Source organism: Strongylocentrotus purpuratus, unplaced genomic scaffold (genome assembly GCF_000002235.5).
Source record: "Strongylocentrotus purpuratus isolate Spur 01 unplaced genomic scaffold, Spur_5.0 spur5_contig_822, whole genome shotgun sequence".
NCBI lineage: Eukaryota > Metazoa > Echinodermata > Echinoidea > Camarodonta > Strongylocentrotidae > Strongylocentrotus > Strongylocentrotus purpuratus.
In genome coordinates, this window is record NW_022145527.1 from 696,030 (window position 1) to 715,186 (window position 19,157).

At 36.2% G+C, this 19,157-nt stretch overlaps 1 protein-coding gene across 1 annotated transcript in view; it reads left to right on the plus strand.

Moving 5' to 3' along the window:
- Nucleotides 1-17,649, plus strand: part of LOC753389 — a 43,223-nt gene extending 25,574 nt beyond the window's left edge. The window contains exons 17-31 of the mRNA XM_030981835.1: nt 392-535; nt 1,301-1,503; nt 1,874-1,964; nt 2,981-3,243; nt 4,064-4,325; nt 4,560-4,798; nt 6,507-6,597; nt 7,100-7,282; nt 8,794-8,911; nt 9,885-10,029; nt 11,532-11,714; nt 12,214-12,396; nt 13,004-13,136; nt 13,986-14,096; nt 15,489-17,649. Coding sequence (XP_030837695.1) covers nt 392-535; nt 1,301-1,503; nt 1,874-1,964; nt 2,981-3,243; nt 4,064-4,325; nt 4,560-4,798; nt 6,507-6,597; nt 7,100-7,282; nt 8,794-8,911; nt 9,885-10,029; nt 11,532-11,714; nt 12,214-12,396; nt 13,004-13,136; nt 13,986-14,096; nt 15,489-15,551 — 2,412 coding nt within the window. The 3' untranslated portion in view covers nt 15,552-17,649. The remainder of the gene's footprint in view (nt 1-391; nt 536-1,300; nt 1,504-1,873; nt 1,965-2,980; nt 3,244-4,063; nt 4,326-4,559; nt 4,799-6,506; nt 6,598-7,099; nt 7,283-8,793; nt 8,912-9,884; nt 10,030-11,531; nt 11,715-12,213; nt 12,397-13,003; nt 13,137-13,985; nt 14,097-15,488) is intronic.
- The last annotated feature ends 1,508 nt before the right edge of the window (nt 17,650-19,157 follow it).

The window sequence follows — 19,157 nt, forward strand, 5'->3', positions numbered from 1 at the left end:
TTCTTGTTAATTTGCCAATATTTCACATCTCATTTTTATTTTAGCTCGGTTGACCGTCTACTCAAGCTTTTGCTTATAACGGCGACCTTCTGCTTTCTTTCTTTATACACGCAATGGCCCAACGTATAAGTTTACTCTTACTCATGTATTATACATTTGTTTCTATATTTTGTATATTGTTTGCATACCTTATGTTTTATATAATTATCCATATTTGTTGTATAACTGATTTGTTTGATTGCAGAAAATAAAGTCTTTGAAATAAAAAAAAATGAAATAAAAACAAACTCAATTGCAATTAATCCTGTAGGAAATGTCAGTACAAAATTTCACTGATAGCGGTCCTCTTTGCAATGAAATTAATCATCCTATGTCTCTTATTTTGGTTTAGAATAAGAGGTTGATGGAGAGATATTTCCGCACTTGGGCCTGCATCAAGGAGAGAGAATCGAAAGGGGAGATACAGGCAGCAATAGCAATGCAGTTTGCATCAAGCACATTACTCAAATCAGCATGGAACAGGTGGAAAGAACATGTAAGTCCATATCTCTCAGGGGTTACATACCAAAAAAAAAAATCAGAGGGAGGGGGGGGGGGTCCTTCTTGACTTGGAGATTTACTGGTTGATTGATGAATTATTGTGGTGAGCCCCCTCCCCTCCCCTGTTGAAACTGTGACAATTATGGGAGTCCAGATAGAGAATTTGAGGGACCATGTATCCCAGGTCCCCTGTCTTACAAAGAGTCGATATCAATCGCAACTCATTTGCAATTGATATCAATCGCAACTCTACATAAGAGATAGGAGACTGCAAACTTGGGATTGATTGGAGGACTGGTTGGATTGGATTGGAAGACGGGCCCCAGGTGCCTATAGATTACCCAAGTGCTAACGTCACATCCGATTGTCGTTCCAAACAACGACGCCTGCATATGAGGTTCACTGTGAAATCAATCAAACAACAAGCTGGAGCAGGGGTTTGGGTTGGTGTGATTCCACACCACTGTTTCGCGCAAAATTGATTGGAACCAGCAACCTTGACAACTTTGCAAGTATGAAGTCACACTTTGGTACTCTATTTAGTGTTGAGCCCTGACTTATTGTCTTTTCATATCTGTGTTTTATGTTTTATCTCGATTTATAGTTCCAACAGACTGTATCCGATTGGTCCTCAGCCCTCCTGGAGTAACCACTTTAACCAATCAGAACTCATCTCTCAAAGATGTGGCACCTTTTAAGCCAAGATCCATTCCTTCGGACATATTTACCCTCTGTGTTGCATCTTCATTTCAATTCACAGTTCCTACAGAGCTTGTATCCCATTGGTCCTCGGCCCTCCTGGAGTGCCCATTTCAGCCAATCAGAACTCATGTCTCATAGGTGTGCCTCCTTTCAAGCGCAGACCCAGGGCAGGAATGTGAAAGAGTGTCTGATGTTCTGGAGATTAAGATGGAGACAGCTGGAAGAGGCCGATGGCTACAGGTCAAAGGTCATACTCAAGAGGTAAACACTCCTTTTTATTTGTACTGCCTTATTATGTTCATATGAAATTCAAAGAGAAGATCCTCTGGTTACGATTATCGCTCTATGTACAATTGTACATGTATGTCAGTGTGGAAAAACATAGGAGAAGTAATGCCTTTTTGAAAGAGATTGCTCTTCAAATGCCCTCATATTCGAAATATGACCTGAAACAACTGAGTTGAATCTGGTCTCGCAGCATCAAATGTGGTGATTTGGAATAATCAATACAGTTTGGCAAGTTGAAAGCATGCATTGACATAATCGTTTCCCATCTTTTCATTTATTTTTGTATTGTCAAAGAAATACTAGAGTTATATGTATTGCTTTCTGTGTTTTTTGATATATGCAGATGCTTGCAAGCCTGGCGGAGCTGGAGTAGAGAGAAAAGATGGAGGGAGGATGCTGCTAGGATCATTTTAGAAGCAAGACGGAAGAAAATGGTGAGAGTTGTATGATTTGTTTTGTCATATGTAGATTCTATTATAAGCATTATGCAATTATTTCGCTCCACATGCTTTTATAGAGAAAATAATTATCTGAAGAGAAGGTCGAGTTCTGAGGGTTGAAAAATAATTTGTAAGGTTTTTCACTTTTGTATGTTGTAGCATGGGGGCCGGAATAATATTACAGAAAAAAGGTCTCCTGAAAAGGATGGTACTTCATATGTCCTGATATTTAAAATATGACTAGAAATACCTGAAATGTTTGGACCAAACTTTCTTGCTACATGTTTGTGTAGTCCCATATGAGCTTTTCTTTGTGTGGTGCCTGAGACTTTCAGCAAGACTGCGTTAATTTCTTATCAGTTTGAGGATCCCAAAATCTCACAGTATACACCAGCTCTTATTAATAATAGACCTTTCCCAATTGCTAAATCGAGTTACAAATGATGCATGCGCATGTGTTCATTATACAATCTATCCGCACTTGAGTTGAGGCAGTGTGTATCTATCACACTCAGCCTAACGGCTTCATGCGATAGATACCCACAGCATCTACGAGGGCGGATAGATCATATAATGAACGAATGAAAACATGCATCATTTGTTTTATACAACGAAACTCCTAGATCCTTGTTATTTGATGTAAAAAGAATTCATTCAAGATTGATTCGGCTGACAAATAAATAAATAAGTTTAATAAGGCTTAATTTGGTGCGCAAACATAGATATGGCAAGCGCACTTACCGCTATACCCATTTACGCATAGTGCTACGCAAAAATATGCCCATGCACACACAGTACTAAGCACTCTAACCTCTACGCGCAACAGTACTGGAAACTATTGCACACTTTTTCATGAAAAAACGTGCAATATAATCTCAGTAAATGAATCACACGTGACCGCGCATGACCAATCATTTGATTAGGATATGGAAGTGAGTTGTATAAATTCTTCTATGATGTAATCGCATGTCTGGAACCCACTTTTATCTTTGAGGATCATTTAATTGCAGGCTTTCAGACGCTGGAGGATGCAGCTTGCTAAGCAGGACCTGGTCCATACCCACTACCACGGAGCAGCTAACAATCATCTCAGCCTCATCATCCAGGTATGGCATGGGTGGGCGGAGACAACCAAGAGACTCCGCCTCACTCATCAGGTCGTGACGCAACGATGCCGTGCTGGCCTCCTGAATGGGGCCTGGTTGTCATGGAAACAGGAGGCAGAGAAAACCAGGCGAGCTAAGGCATTCCAGGACGGGAAGATTCTTCATAGGTTCGTGCACAAACTGTGAAGTCCAATCTTTTTGAGAATGAAGCCAATGTAACCAAAGTTCTAGCTCTTGCTAATTCTTTGACCAATTTTTTTGCCAATTCTATCCCACAAAAAATATTGACGTGCTTGACTCTCTTTGTTCCCAAACATAAAATCTAAAGTTAAATTTATTTGTTATTCTTAAAGTACACAATAATTCAATGCTGATAAACATGCCTGTAATAGAATTCAAATGCACATGTAAACTATGAGCAAATGAAATGGTACTCTTATATTTTTCCCTTTCCCAACAATTCCTTCTCTTTCTTTCTCATCTCTCTGTCATCTTCCCCATCTTGTCCCTTTTCATTTCTCCTTCTCTCTCTTTACTTTATAACTGGCAATTTGTTTACATTTATTATTATAAACTTCCTGTTAATTTTGTAATTATATTGGATTCTTTTATATAATGTTAAACATTGCAACTATGTTATCTTTGTATATATCAGTAATTGGAATGTTTTTACAAGGAATTTTCTTTCAATAATCAAAAATGCCAAAAACATGAATATGTAAATTGTCATGGCTGACATAGCAAGTACATTTGGTTCTACATCACATAACAATATTCAATTCATCCATAGCCCATATCACATTATAACGTCCCTATGCGTTTCCAAAGAGTTTTGAAATCATTACCCTAGCTTTAGCTCCGGCATCCGTTATCAGCACACAGAGCATTTCATCTGGATGGGTCGTACAATTTGGTGCAAACGATCTTTATGTGCTCATGTGTAGATTGTGGCTTAAATATTGCTATACCTGTACTTCACTTTTTCAGGACTTACAGTGGATGGAAATCAGTAATCCATGGTGTGAAGCGGCATAGACTGAGCATGGATTCCATCCAGTCAAGGAAGAAACATGCAACACTATCTTCTTGCTTCAAACTCTGGCAGATGGAATACAAGGCCAGGAGGTTTGCTGTAATGCAGGAGCACAGACAGGCTAGGAGTACACTGACCAAGGTCCTTACTGCGTGGAAGATGTTTGTTGCAGAAAGGCGTCGTGAGAGACAAGAACAGAATGAAGTCCTACAAGAGGTATTTTCCTATTGAAACTTTGTCGTAAAGGAAATTACGCATAAAGACCACCTGCATAAAAAGACCATACTTCTTGTCCACCTTGAATGCACAACTTTAACTTGATTGTTATTTTCATTTCTGTGTTTTTAAGAAGTTGCTATTTTCATAAATAATCAAGTTTTCATGAGTTTTCATGCTGCATGCTAAAGTTGTATGATCCATTTCAAATACCCAACACCATTTTGCCACCAGGCTTTTTCGATTTGGCGAAATCAGTACCTTGAAACGAAACGTAGAAAGCAAGTGACCCTGTCTGCTGCCACCCACTGGCGACATTTAGTTAGGAGATCAAGGGAGCTGACGGAGACCATGAATTTGTTCCGGAGCTCATTGGAGGAAAGAAAGCTAAAACAAACATTCATCTGGTGGCAGAGGTCATGGATAAGTCATCAGCTTACTCATCGTTACTATGGCAACACACTCCTCAACAGGCTAGTATTAATTATGTAGTTATGTGTGCCAATTATGAAAACTATGTTATCTTTTATGTTATGGATAAAGATGTTGATTGTCGTAACAAATTAAGCTGGTGCTAAAAAAATTCTTCTTGTTGGTGCTTGCATAGATGTCTCTTAACTATACGCCTACGCAGCCAGCTTTGCACAGGCACTCGTCAATGACTTGTTGTACTGTTGATTTTTTATAACTGGGGGGTGTTTCACAAAGATCCTAAGTTGAACTTATCTCTAAGTTTGACTTCACAATTATGGAAAGCCATTAGCATCATTGAAAATATTTTGTAAATATTATTTTAAAAGGCATAAAATGTTGATTTAAATCTTTCATATTTTCTAGAATCAAGGAGATTTTCATGTTCTTGATGTGAGATTTATGAAAATTCTGAAATCCTTTTTTTTTGCTTTTGAATATATTTTATTTTAAGGCTACAAATGGCTCTCTATAATGTTTAAGTCCAATTAGAGTTAAGTTTAACTTAAAATCTTTGTGAAACGACCCCCAGGAAATATCTGTTTACTAACTTTAACACAAAATTTAAACACCAAGCATTTATAACCTGAGTTTGGATTAAATTTTGATGAAAATATACACAAGGAAAATTCTTTCCAATTGTTGCCCTGAATCGTCTGAATTCTCTAGTCAGAGAATGGCCTGTGAGTTTTACTGAAAACTGTGGTGAAGTGAGTGCCTCTCTCAATTTTCACTTTAGAGGCCAAGTCCACTCCAAAAATAATTTGCTTTTAATAGAGAGAAACAGAGCAAAGAAAATTTGAGTAAAATAGGATAACTAATAAGGAAGTTATGAATTTTTGTTTAAAGTATTAAAAACTATGGAACTTAGAAAATCACTACACAAATTGTAAATTTGGTTATCGGTTTGTGACGTCAGTGCCTCACTATTTATCAATTGCTTTATATATTTTTACCCCAAAAAACTTGATTTCCCCATGCCTTTGCCCAGGTTATATGATTTGTATTATATTGCGTGCATGACATTTCACAAAATCTTTTATGAACTTTGAAGAATTGATACTATTTTCTGAATATTGTCTATTCATAATCATTGATTTTTATATACTGTACACCCTGTAAATAGTTTATCAAAATTCACATTTTTCATGATTTACATGTAACTGAAATAAAATAACTGTATATTAGTGCATCCACACAAAAACATATTACTATCAATATATCTTGGATGCTGGTGTGAGGAAATAAGATTTTTAGGGGGAAAATTCAAAATTTACATTATCAATGTAAAGAAAACAATTGCTGGATAGTTAGGCAATGACGTCACAGACTCATGATTGAGTTGCCAATTTGTCTTGTGATTTTCAAAGTCTTTCATGTCATTAAAAATTCATAACTTTCCTATTAGTTATCCAATTTTGCAATAACTTTTTTTGATTCGTTTGTCTGAATTGTCAATTTTTGGAGTGGTCTTACCCTTTAAAGTTAAAGGTCAAAGGTCATTGGGTCATACAACTGTTAAAAACTGCCAGAAAATAGATCGTTATCACAATAACTTGAAAAATAATAAGGCAATCAAGCTTTGATAAAGTATGTATGAACATGCAAGGATGAATTGATTAGATTTTCTGTGGAGAAGGTCAAAGGTCACAGGGTCATGAAAGTGTTAACAATTTTTTTTCTTCTACCTTTCCTCTTTTTTTTTTACAGATCCATGCAGGGATTGAAAGAGCTGCTCCAGAGGTCTAGAAGACACAGTGTCTTGGAACAGCATTTTGTATCTCAGAGGAGGAAAGCTTTGGTAATAACTATTCCAGTTCACAATTTTCTTAAGGTCTATTAAATAAATCACCTTTTTATCCTCAACTTGGCACCAATTATTCTTATTTTCCACAGAATGGAGGGAGAAAGGCATTCACTCTGTGTAAATTATTATGATCTAACGCCATTCGGACTCCAAATGGACAATATTTACTGGGGATAATGCAAATCAGTCTTCTGTCATATGAATATGTTTTTGAATAATTTAATCTGTCACTAAATTAAAATAAAATGTATAATATGATATAATTGTTTTATCAGTGTAATTTAGGGACATATTAAATTATTCAAAAAATACATTCATATGGACGCTTGGCATTCCATACTTAGTCGGTGGATTAAACCATGGACTAAAGTTAGTCCGCTATCGAGAATACCACCCTAATGTTTATTTAGAATTGGTTTTAGTATCAAGCCATATATGCACCTAGCTCCAACTTAATTGCAATAATTGTACTGATAATATTCTTTCCTCAATTCAGTTGGAAGTGTACTTCAGGAAGTGGAAGGATAGGCAAAGTCACATGACAGACCTTCATGTCACAGCCGCAAAGGTCAAAGTTGAATTGGCAGACAAGTCAGTCGGTGTCGCATTTCTCATGTGGCGTCTACGCTATCGAGAGAGACAGACTGAGCATAGCTTCAAGCATAAGCTCATGTTGAAGGTATGGACAATGTGTGAACATCAAAGTTGTGTGGAAGTACACGTAGGAGGTACCGTTGAAGCTTAAAGGGCAAGTCCACTCAAAAAAAAAAAATTACTTTCAATAGAAGCAGAAAAATCAGACAAACTATTAAAAAAAAGTTTGAGCAAAATCAGATAACTAATAAGAAAGTTATGAATTTAAAAAAAAAAATAAAAAAAAAATACATATTACTATCAATCTAACTTGTATGCTGGTGTGAAAAAATAAGATTCTTAGGGGGGAAATAGGAAATTTATATTATGAATATATAGAAAATAATTAGTGGATAGTGACGACATGACGTCATAGACTGATGAGTGAGTTCCCAATTTGTCTTGTGATTTTCATCCACATAGTTTTACATACTTTTTCAAAAATTCATAACTCTCTTATTAGTTATTCGATTTTTGTTAAAACTTTTGGTTTGTCCAATTTTTCTGCTTCTATTGAAAGTAAGTTATTTTTGGAGTGGACTTGTCCTTTAAGGGAACCCTACCCCAAAGTATAGGTGTAGACATTCTGGAAAAAAAGATGTATTCCTTAAAAAAATGTACAAGAGATTTATAAATTAAGATATTCTTGGCATGACTGTGATGCCTTTTAGCATGACATGGGCACAGCCATTTTCTTGCAAATGCAATTTACCAGGTGAAGCTGTACATGTATCACGCACCAAGCTTTAGTTGGAAAGACTTTTAAAATCAATAACAAAATCTTCAATTTTCAATGAGAAAAACTCATCGCTGAGAAGGTGAAAAATGTATAACAGGGGAACAGTTGTAACTAATTCATTTAAAGATACTAAAATAAAGCAGTTGACAAATCTATTTCATTTATGAGAAACATTCACCCCAGAATAGCACCAACTTATGTATGCAATATGCGTTCTGGCAATTGTAGTACAAAGGACAATAGCGGGTGAATGAAATGCTTCATCACCACACACACCAGGAAGGAAACATCCATAAATTTGAATACAATTACTTGATAAAACGATTTCAAATAGTATGTCGCGTTATAAAGAAAATGGCGATGCCCATGTCATGCTGAGAAGCTGTACATTATTCTTGCTTTAGGCCTCTCCCAAACAATTTGGTGGGGAGTCTTGTAGATTAATGGGCAAGAATATGATAAATCTCTCAGAATAAGTAAAGTTATTTCTTGGGGTGAGGTTTCCTTCAAATAAAAAAATAAAGAACTAATAATTGGGTCTTATTCAACCAGGGTAGCCGCATCAGTATGAATACTGCTCTAGTCTTCATGCAGGCCTTGTCATTTTTATTACCCCAGGGGGGTGTTTCACAAAGATCCTGAGTTGAACTTATCTCTAAGTTGGACTTAACAATTATGGAAAGCCGTTAGCATATTTCAAAATAGTTGGTAAAAGTTATTTTAATAAAAGGCATAAAATGTGGATTCAAATCATTCATATTTTTCTATTATCAATGAGATTTCGTGTTCTCTCTCTCTCTCGCTCTTTTCTATCACAGGCCTGGCAAACATGGAGAGGATCACAAGCCAATTATCAGAAAGCTGAAAGCATGAGAGGAGAAAGAGAGAAGTCCCTACTGAGGCAGTCTTTCAATGCCCTACGGAACTGGGCAAGAGGTTGGCATATCGGCTTTGTCCTTGTCTTCTCTTTCTTTGCTTGTTTGTATATATCTCTCTCTCTCTCTTTCTCTCTCTATCTCTCTGTCTTACTTTGTCTCTTTGTCTTTCCATGTCTGACTCGGCCTATATATACCCATTGTTGCTATTGTTTTTTAATGTATCTGTATGTGTATGTATCTACAGTATTTCTTTCCTCTTCAAATTATCTTAGCCCTAAACCTATATCTTAGATGAAATCAAAATTGAGGTAAATGTCACAGGAACAAATCTTGGTTCACCCATCTAAACGCCAAGCTGCCTCAGAGTAAATTAAGGCCTGATTCATAGATTATACATCTGAACTAAATCCAGACGGACTCTAGACGTGGCCATTCGGGGTAATTTAATCTGTGTGTGTGTGTGTGTGTAATTCGGTTTTTACAGACGTGTATCAATCAGATATGACTATTTATGTCTGCGGACCGACCTTGAACGTCACCATCCGAAAGACGTGACTCGGTTTCGAACCTTCGTCCTCGGCTGAATCAGTTTGTAACTTCCATTGTTAGCTGGATTACAGGTGCATGCCACAACGCCCAGTCTTTTTGTTTGGTCTGTAGTCTAGGTTTCATGTTGGTCTCATCAGTGTGACTGGCATGTAACAGTCCAGGAGAGTGTTTCACAAAGAATAAGATTGATTTTAAGTTGGACTTAACAATGGCAGGCTGTTCATGCCACTGTTTGCTTTCACCATTCACTGGCATTTGTCTCTCAAGAGACGTACAAAACGTGGTCACCAATCTACAGAATTGACCTTTTTTGATAGTTCATTATTGAAGGAAAAAATATTATCTAAAAGATCATAATTGAGAGACCAATGGTGAGAGCAACCAGTGGCATGAGCGGCCTGCCATAGTCAAGTCCAACTTAAAGTCGATCTTGGTCTTTGTTAACCACCCCCCTGCATCTGTCCCCATTTTTACGTTGTTAGATCACTCGGGAAGGAGAATCGTTCTGCAATGTGTACAGACCAGGAAGAACCATTTCACCCTCAAGATGACATTTGCAGTATGGCGAGACGAGAGCCGATTGAGACAGCTGGCCAAAGATCATCATAACATGTGCATCCAGAGGAGGTATGGCACATTTTCTAAAAGTCTGGAGGGGGGGGGGGGGGGTGTTTCACAAAGATTTGAAGTCAAACTTAACTCTAAGTTGGACTTAAAAATTAGGGACAGCCATTGGAGCCTTAAAATGAAATATATTCAAAAGCAGAAATTCAAGTATTTTAGACTTTTTATAAATTCCACATCCAGAACATGAAATCTCCTTGATGATAGAAAATATGAATGATTCGAATAAACAATTAATGCCTTTCAAAATAACTTTTACAAAATATTTTCAAGGATGCTAATGACTTTCCATAATTGTTAAAGGAAACCAAAACCTTCATACTAAGTTACTTTTATTGTAAAGTTTAAAAGATTTGAATAAAATCAGTGAAAATTTGAACAAAATCGGGCAAGGAATAAGAAAGTTAGAGCATTTTTAAATGACTAGTCACTAGAGGGCGGTATTCAATTTGATGACATCATCTGTGAACAACTCTCCATGCCTTTTGTACATAAAATTTCACAATTTTTTTGTTTTCTTCGTATTTATTTGTGTTCTTGATCCGACTTCATAATATGTGAAGTAGAATATCATTTTGCATTCTATATCTTGCTTTCAGGGGAGTACATTATCTCAATCACAAGAAAGAAGGAAAAACATGAAATTTGATGTACAAAAGGCATGGAGAGTTGTCCACAGATGATGTCATCAAATTGAATACCGCCCTCTAGTGACTAGTCATTTCAAAAAGCTCTTACTTCCTTATTCCTTTCCCGATTTTGTTCAAATTTTCACTGATATTTTTCAAATATCTTAAACTTTACAATAAAAGTAACTTAGTATAAAGGTTTTGGTTTCCTTTAAGTCCAACTTAGAGATAAGTTCAACTTAGGATCTCTGTGAAACACCCCCTATATGAATCAGCTTTTCCTCTCATTGGCTTCACATTAGTTATTGGTATTTTCCCCACGTAGGTTTGAACAGTTTGAATTAAAATTTCATTGAAAAGTGCAGATTGTACAAATAGTAGTGATTTAACTTTGCGTTGCCAATTTAGAGACGGCCCTATGTATTGAAACAGAAAGGTCACTTAAATTTTCCAGCAATATTTTTTTCTCTCTCTCTCTATCTTTCTGCTCATGTAAAATTTGTAATTGAGAGCATTCTAGATCAAAAGATTAAAATGGAAAAAGTCAGTGTGGAGCCCTGCACATATTCATTGGCTGCTATCGACTCAAGCATTCTTGCTTATGATAGTTGGCCTCTGCATTTTTCTTGGCTTTCAATTATATATATATATATATATATACATATATATATATATATATATGTATATGTGCATTTTTATGTGTGTGTAGTTAAGTTGTCACTCTTTATGTAAATCAATTATATTATATACTATTATTGTTATATGAATGTTTTATATTTGATTTTATCAATAAATACAGAAACATCTGCTTTAAAAAAATGTTTATTTGAAACCTCATTTTTGTTTGTTGTTGCTTCTTCTATGTGCTTTATGCAGGGTTCTAATCGCTTGGAGGAGTTTCAGTCAGAAACAGAAGGTCTTAAATGCTCTCCGCCAGAAGGTCGCATGTCGAGTGAGTGAGAGAAGGCAACATGAAGCTTTCAGAGTGTGGAGAGGCGCCTACCTTGCAACTCGGGAAGCAGAAGCTAAGAGGAAAGAGGAAGCAGCACTTCTTACTAGGTATGTGTGGATTATTACTTCATATCGTCCTATTCATATTCAAACTCATGTTTACTTTTGTGTTTGTGTTCAAGGCGCTATACAAATGTTCATTATTATTATTATTATATGTGTGTTTGTTTTCTTTTTTTTGTTGTGTTCATGTATGTCTGTTTGTGTTCATATGTGTGTTTGTGTTCATATGCGCGTGTGTGTTTGTGTTGGTGGGTGTGTGTGTGTGTGTTTTTGTGTTCATGTTCATATTCATTGCCATAATCATAGTCTTATTCACATCTTAATTCATATTTATAATTCATATACACATTCGCATTCAAATTCACATTCATATTCAAAGTTCTTGGTCATGCACAAAATATTGTACATCTAGCATAAAGGTCATTTTCTGGCTTTTTCCAGTAGATGAGGGGGGGGGGGTTGTGTGTCTGGACACTTAAACAAAAGTTCTCTCTGTCCATCTCTCTCCAGCTCCAAAATAATGTTTGATTTGATGTTCTTGCAGGTGCTTTAGTGACTGGCGTAATGAGGTACACGAGGTCCAGGCTCAGCGACTGAGGGAGAGGAGGAGGAGGATGAGATGGGCGGTGGCAAGATGGAGGAAGAGCATGGAAAGAAAGAAATTGATAAGACAGTATGAGAGCGATCTAGAGGAGCTAGCAGTGCTTCACTGGGACCATGGTGTGAGGTAAGCAGGTTTAAGTCATTGGAGATGGGTTGTTGATGATGGTAGTGGTAGTGATGGTGATGGTGATGAAGATGGTGGTGGTGGTGGTGGTGATGATGATGATGGTAGTGGTAGTGGTAGTGGTGGTGGTGAGGATGGTGGCATGGTGATGATGATGATGGTAGTGGTGGTGATGGTGATGGTGACGAAGATGGTGGTGGTGGTGGTGGTGATGATGATGATAGTAGTGGTAGTGATGGTGAGGATGATGGCGATGAGGGTGGTGGTGGTGGTGGTGATGGTGGGAATGGTGGTGGTGGTGATGGTGAGGATGATGGTGATAGTGATACTGATATGAATGGTTATGGTGATGTTGATGATGATGTAAAGTAAGAGGAGGAGGAGGAGGATAATGATGGTGATAATGGTAATGATGATGATGAGGATGGTGGTGATGATGGTGGAGATGGTGCAGATGGCAATCGGTGTGGTGGTGGTAGCAGTAAGGAGGATGATAAACCTGAATGAAATTAGATGTGGTGATGAAAATACTGTGAAGTCAAATGAAAGCACAAAGACATTTTCTTCACAAATACTTTTACCTTTGTTCCCATTGTGATACCTACAGACGAGGATATTTCAACAAATGGAGGTCAACTCTTCAAGCAGTCAGACATCAAAGAAGACAGTGCTTTCTGGAACAGAAATATGGCCTCCTGTGGAAGCAGCATGTCACTCAGATGCTGATGGCCCGAGCCATGGTGAGCCCTCTGCAGCCCCATTCACATTTGCCTAGGGAAACCGCTTCGATAAGCAAAATAAGCATAATGTGTTCACATTTCTCAATCTTATTATGTGTAGCACGCTCATTGCATGTAGCTTTTACATTTTTCCATCCCCACTTGCACTTCGCGTACATTGTACATGTTAAAAAATAAACAAGCAAGAAGTGCACTTGCCAGAGGACTCTAGCGCCATGCCAGTGTGTGAACCCATGACCTTTGCATCGCCAGTCAAGTATTTTTTTGGATTTCTGCAAGAAGTCTGTAACTGCCATTGACACGACGTATCTCTTACGCTTTCATGCATGCAGCAGACGGTTTAGACCACTCGACTTAAAGAGAAGGTTGAGTTCTGGTCAAGCGATTGCATTGTGAAAGAAATGTTGTGGAATCGATCAGAAAAGATTGATCATCTAGCATATAAGTATTTATGTGTATTGCAAGGTTCTGAAATCATCAAAATGATAAGAAATTTGGCCCAGTCTTGGTATAGTTACAAGCACTGTATACAGAAAGATGTATATGGGACTACACGAACACGTGGCGAAAAAATTCGTCCCGACTTTTATGATATAACATGCCATATTTAGAATATTAAGGCATTTGAAGAGCTATGCTTTTCAGGGAACATTTTTTATCTGATGTTCTTCCACACTTGCATAATACAATGATAACGCTCACAAATTATTTTTCACCACTTCCCAGAACTCAACCTTCTCTTCAACACCTCATGTCGATGGCGTGGCAAGCAAACTGCAATCATTGTGGAATGCTACATTTCTTATCATTCTGTTCTTTCTTTCTTCTTTCTTTTCTTTTTTGTTACAGGCAAGGTACTTGAGGCTTGAGAGATGTTGGAAAACTTGGAGGAAACACTTCATAATGGATCGTGTCTCAAGAGAGATGTTGGAACAGGATCAACGTATGCTTCTCACCAAGGTTGGTATGAAATCGTGTAGTCACCTATGAAGGCCTGCTCACATATGTCTCAGTAAATCACGGCAGTTTACAGGGATCCCAGTTTTCAGGCCCTGGCGAGTTATTTTCAGACCATATTTTAGGCTTTTTTGTGTACAAAATAGCCCATTCTCTGTGATTTTCAGGCCCTCTGATCAATTCTAACTGGCATCCCTGAGTTTACCCAGGAAGGTTTGTTCAGTTTACTGCGCTTCATTTTGTGTACCTTCTTGTGCGTAGCTACTATTTTCATCCCCAATTGCCATTCATTTAGCACACAGAAAAATGCTGTGGGAAGGCGTGGCAGTTTACCCCGACGTATGCAAACGAGCCTTCAGACAAGATTTTTATATAATTAGGTCGAGTTCTAGTAAAAAAAAGAAAACCAATTTGTGAGCTCTCTCTCTCTCTCTTGATGTTAACTTTAAAAGATTATCATAGTGGAAATGTCCCCATGTTAGAAATATTTTGAAACTTTGAGCACCAAATTTAGATGCACGTGTGTCTGTGATCTCAAGTACCCAAGTCTGTGTGCCATGCTGTTCTTTGTAATTTATAAGCAAGATTCAGCCAATTTATAAGTGTAATGATTACAAAACCTAGTAATTCTAGATTTGGCTTCAGTTGTGTACTACTTTATCCACCATTCCAAAAAACTATTATACTGTTTCTTTTAAAATGCAGTCACATAACCTTACTCAAATGTTACTTTTATACTAAGATACTTATCATATTTATTTTGGATAAAATAAAAAACAGGTTAAGATTACTATTGGTATTAGTGAGTCATAAATCCGATTCTGTTACTTAAACTTATATTTCATGTAAATACTGGTATGTGTAGATGCTGGTTAAATACAAGTCGCTTTGGTACTGAAGATAGCACAAAACAAAATGAAGCAAAACTTATACTAATGTTAAAGACTATATGCCTTATTATTTTGCTAGAAAATAGTAACATAGATGAGCATTGACTAAAGTAAGATATCAAAAGAAAATCAAGCAAGTAGTTTTGACTCTGTGAATTACAAATGATCTCATACATGTTTGTGCTGTTGTATAATTGTGCTTTTCAGTGATTTAAATTTCCAGGAATTGTTTTTCTTTATTTTCTTCACTATGATTTTGCTGGTCCAAACACCCATTATTTACTGCACGATAATTCATTCAGTATTGAATAATAGCAATGAATACTGACATACTAAAGCTTTTTTGTCTTGCACTAATCAGATTATCTCGCAAGAATGAACAGAAAGCCAAAATCAGACAAAACAAAATTTGCTTAAAGCTAATTTCATCGTCAGTACTCAAGTCTAGGTTAACGGTGAGTAGGTCCTTCATCCCTTTTATCCCTCTGTTTTTTAACCCTTGCAGGTTTTCCACCGATGGCGCCAACTTGCTACTCTACAGAGAATGGAACTAGGCTCTAAAGAATGACTGCTCTTGGTCCTCGAACTCATAATGGACATCTCAATATGTTGATGGAGTTTCGTGCAGTGGAAAATTGTTATGAAACACTCTTGGGTCGTAATCTAAAAATGATGTTATGTAAGGAAAAATGATGTTTTGAAAAGTGATGGAAAATCACTGAAATTGATCGTGGGTGCGGGCTGTTTGTGGCTATGGTAGCCTTCCAATTTGAACTGACAATTCGTACGCTGCATGGATCCCGCACCCATACCAAAAATGGTTCTTATCTGGTCATGGAAAAGGGAAAAAAAATACTAGGTCATGAAAAGTCATTGAATTTGGTTCTCAAATTTATGTGGTAACCCTGAATAAGGTATTACTATTCCAACGCTGCTTAGATTCTGCATCCATACCAAAATGGTACTTATCAGGTCATGGAATGACATTGAACTTGGTTCTAAATTACTGCCCTATTAGTAACTCTGCTGATTCGAGCTCTTCATATTCTTTTGTATTTCAAACATGATACAATGAGATACCTGATAAAGCAAGGTAATTTCTATAGCCCCAATTTTCTTTTTATAACGAGTTTACACTGTACTTTCCAGTACTTAAAGTTGTTTTGATTAACATTAGAAAACAAACACAAGCACGAACAAAACTATGTACAAAGCTTAGTCTTCCAACATGTAAATTGCAATGATATAAAGATAGATGAAATATAATTTAAGTAAAGAAATGCACATGAATATAAGCCTGTAAAGTTGAACAAATTACACAGGAGAAAGTTGAACGAATCGTATATCACTTTGTATGTGCAATAAATATCTTTATTATGTCTGAAGCATTTATTCTGTATTGTGTTGTATTATTTATGAATAATATCATTCCTATTTTTATCTCCAGGTATGTTATGTAATAGCAGACTTGATGTGTAATTTACATTGTGTTTATTTGTGTTATAGATTATATTTTTGAGAACATGTAAATGTTATTAGAAAGCTTAATGTAGTCGAGTTTTAATGATAGTGTCGTCTATATAAAAAAAAAATCCTCAAAAGGCTCATTCACATATAATGCGGTAAACAGCAGTAAAACAACTTGTTGTGTAGACCAGTTGGTGTACACGCTCGCATAGAATAGGCCGTGCATGAAACCGAAGTTGGAGTTGGGTTGCGTACGTGGCGTGTTATGTTATCCTTTCTTCACACTGGATTAAAGTGTTATGAGGTTGAATTTATACAATCAAGCTACATAGGAATTTTTTGTTGTTGAGGTGATTGGCACAATGCCATGCACTTAATTTGCATCAGCGGTTTACTGTGTATTAAGCGCTTTATAAATGTAATTTATTATTATTATTATTATTACTGTGACATATGAGAATGAGGCTAAAATAGTAGCAATTTAGTTCAAATTTTATAGTCTTTTGGGATATTTTGGAGTAATCAAATAACTTTTATCATTTACAATCAAGAATTTGAACAATCAAGAAAAAAAAGGCGGTAGAATTTTCAATGAAACATGTGTCCATGTACAGTTTTGCTTCCAATGACTTTCTTCTTGCCAAATTGACTACTTACAAAAAGAGAAGAGGAGAGAGAGAGAGAGAGAAAGGCTTTTTTATTAGTGGTCCAATTTATTTATTTATTTAAAACTTCACAAGCTGTTGATCTTATTTTTCTGCTTTCATACACATGAACTTATTACAAGGGTTGGATTGCCCTTTAGTACAGTTAGATGTGTTCAACAACATATTGGACTAAGCATTGTGGATGATAAGAGCTAGTAACAACAATAAATCTTTGCCATCGGGAAGTTTCTTGCTTTGCAAATGGAAGCCCTTAAATATTTTAATTCACAAGTACACAGTATGCAGACTTTGCTCATATGTTTTTTTTTGTAATTTGTGAGTCTTCTGTAATTACACAATTATCACTGCTGTTTTATTCTCTGCATGTATGTCTATTTCTATTTGTGTTTACCTATTTTAATTTCTGAAATGGTTATCCAGGGTGTATGTATTTTAGGTTATGCAGTGCTATCTTATGTAGGCTTAAATGTATGTATACATCGGGCTATATTATGTATTTATATTCCACATACTAAGAAATTTGCTTTATGATTGGTCAAAAGTAAATCATGTGATGAAAGATAGTTCGCCCATCATTGATGGGAGAAAAATGTTTGTTACACTGTGTAGATAGTAGTACAATCTACACAGTGCAACATACTTTCTTGTATACGTGAATACACGTACGGACATACGTATTGCTACATGCACTATACGTATCGCACACAGTTTGCTAGCTATTAACTGATGATTTGTTGCTCTAAAATGACGGAAGAAGTGAAATGTTTCCGATAAGGAATATATACCAAATAATCACCTCTTGGTTTCAGGCAATGGCAAACTATCAAATCGGGTAATTATCAGGCCTGATATATATATAATTTTTTTGAAATTTAGTTTTGTGTTTGTGTAGTTGTACATATCGATTTTAAAAGACAGTTTTGTACCAATGAAAGTTGTGTACATGGTTTACATGTAGACTCCTCTGTTGGAGTACTTTTTTTTTCCTTCTTCATTTGTATTATCACATGCTACTAAATACTAATTTTAACTTGTCATCATCATCAATACTATCACCATTATCATCAGCATCATCACTAGCATCACGATCCTCGGCAGCAGCATTATTGTATCCTCATTGTTATCATTATCATCTTCATATTTATTACCATTATCATGTTCTCGATCTTCATCATCATCATCATCAAAATAATGATCTTTATCCTCCTCCTCCTACTCCTTATCATCATCACCACTATCAATATCTGTATCATTAGCATCATCATCAACATCATCATCACTTGTATCATCATCCTCCTACTCATTATCATCATCATCACTATCAATATCTGTATAATTAGCATCATCATCAAAATAATGATCTTTATCCTCCTCCTCCTACTCATTATCATCATCACCACTATCAATATCTGTATCACTAGCATCGTCATCAACATCATCATCACTATCAATATCTGTATCATTAGCATCGTCATCAAAATAATGATCTTTATCCTCCTCCTCCTACTCCTTATCATCATCACCACTATCAATATCTGTATCATTAGCATCATCATCAACATCATCATCACTTGTATCATCATCCTCCTACTCATTATCATCATCATCACTATCAATATCTGTATCATTAGCATCGTCATCAAAATAATGATCTTTATCCTCCTCCTCCTACTCCTTATCATCATCACCACTATCAATATCTGTATCACTAGCATCGTCATCAACATCATCATCACTTGTATCATCATCCTCCTTATCATACTCATCATCATATTTATCATACTCATCATCATATTTATTCTTTCCATCCTCATAACCATTATCATTAGCATCAATAGCATAGAATCAAAACAATCATCATCGGCCACCACCACCACTAATAATATCCCACCACACAATTTTTTTCTTTTTTAATTTTATCTTCATTTATTTTAGATTACTGTTATCATCACCATTTCATACTTGAATATACATAAATGTTTCAATAATAATTTTTCAATCATCACCTCACAAGGAAACACATCTTCGTACTTGAATTC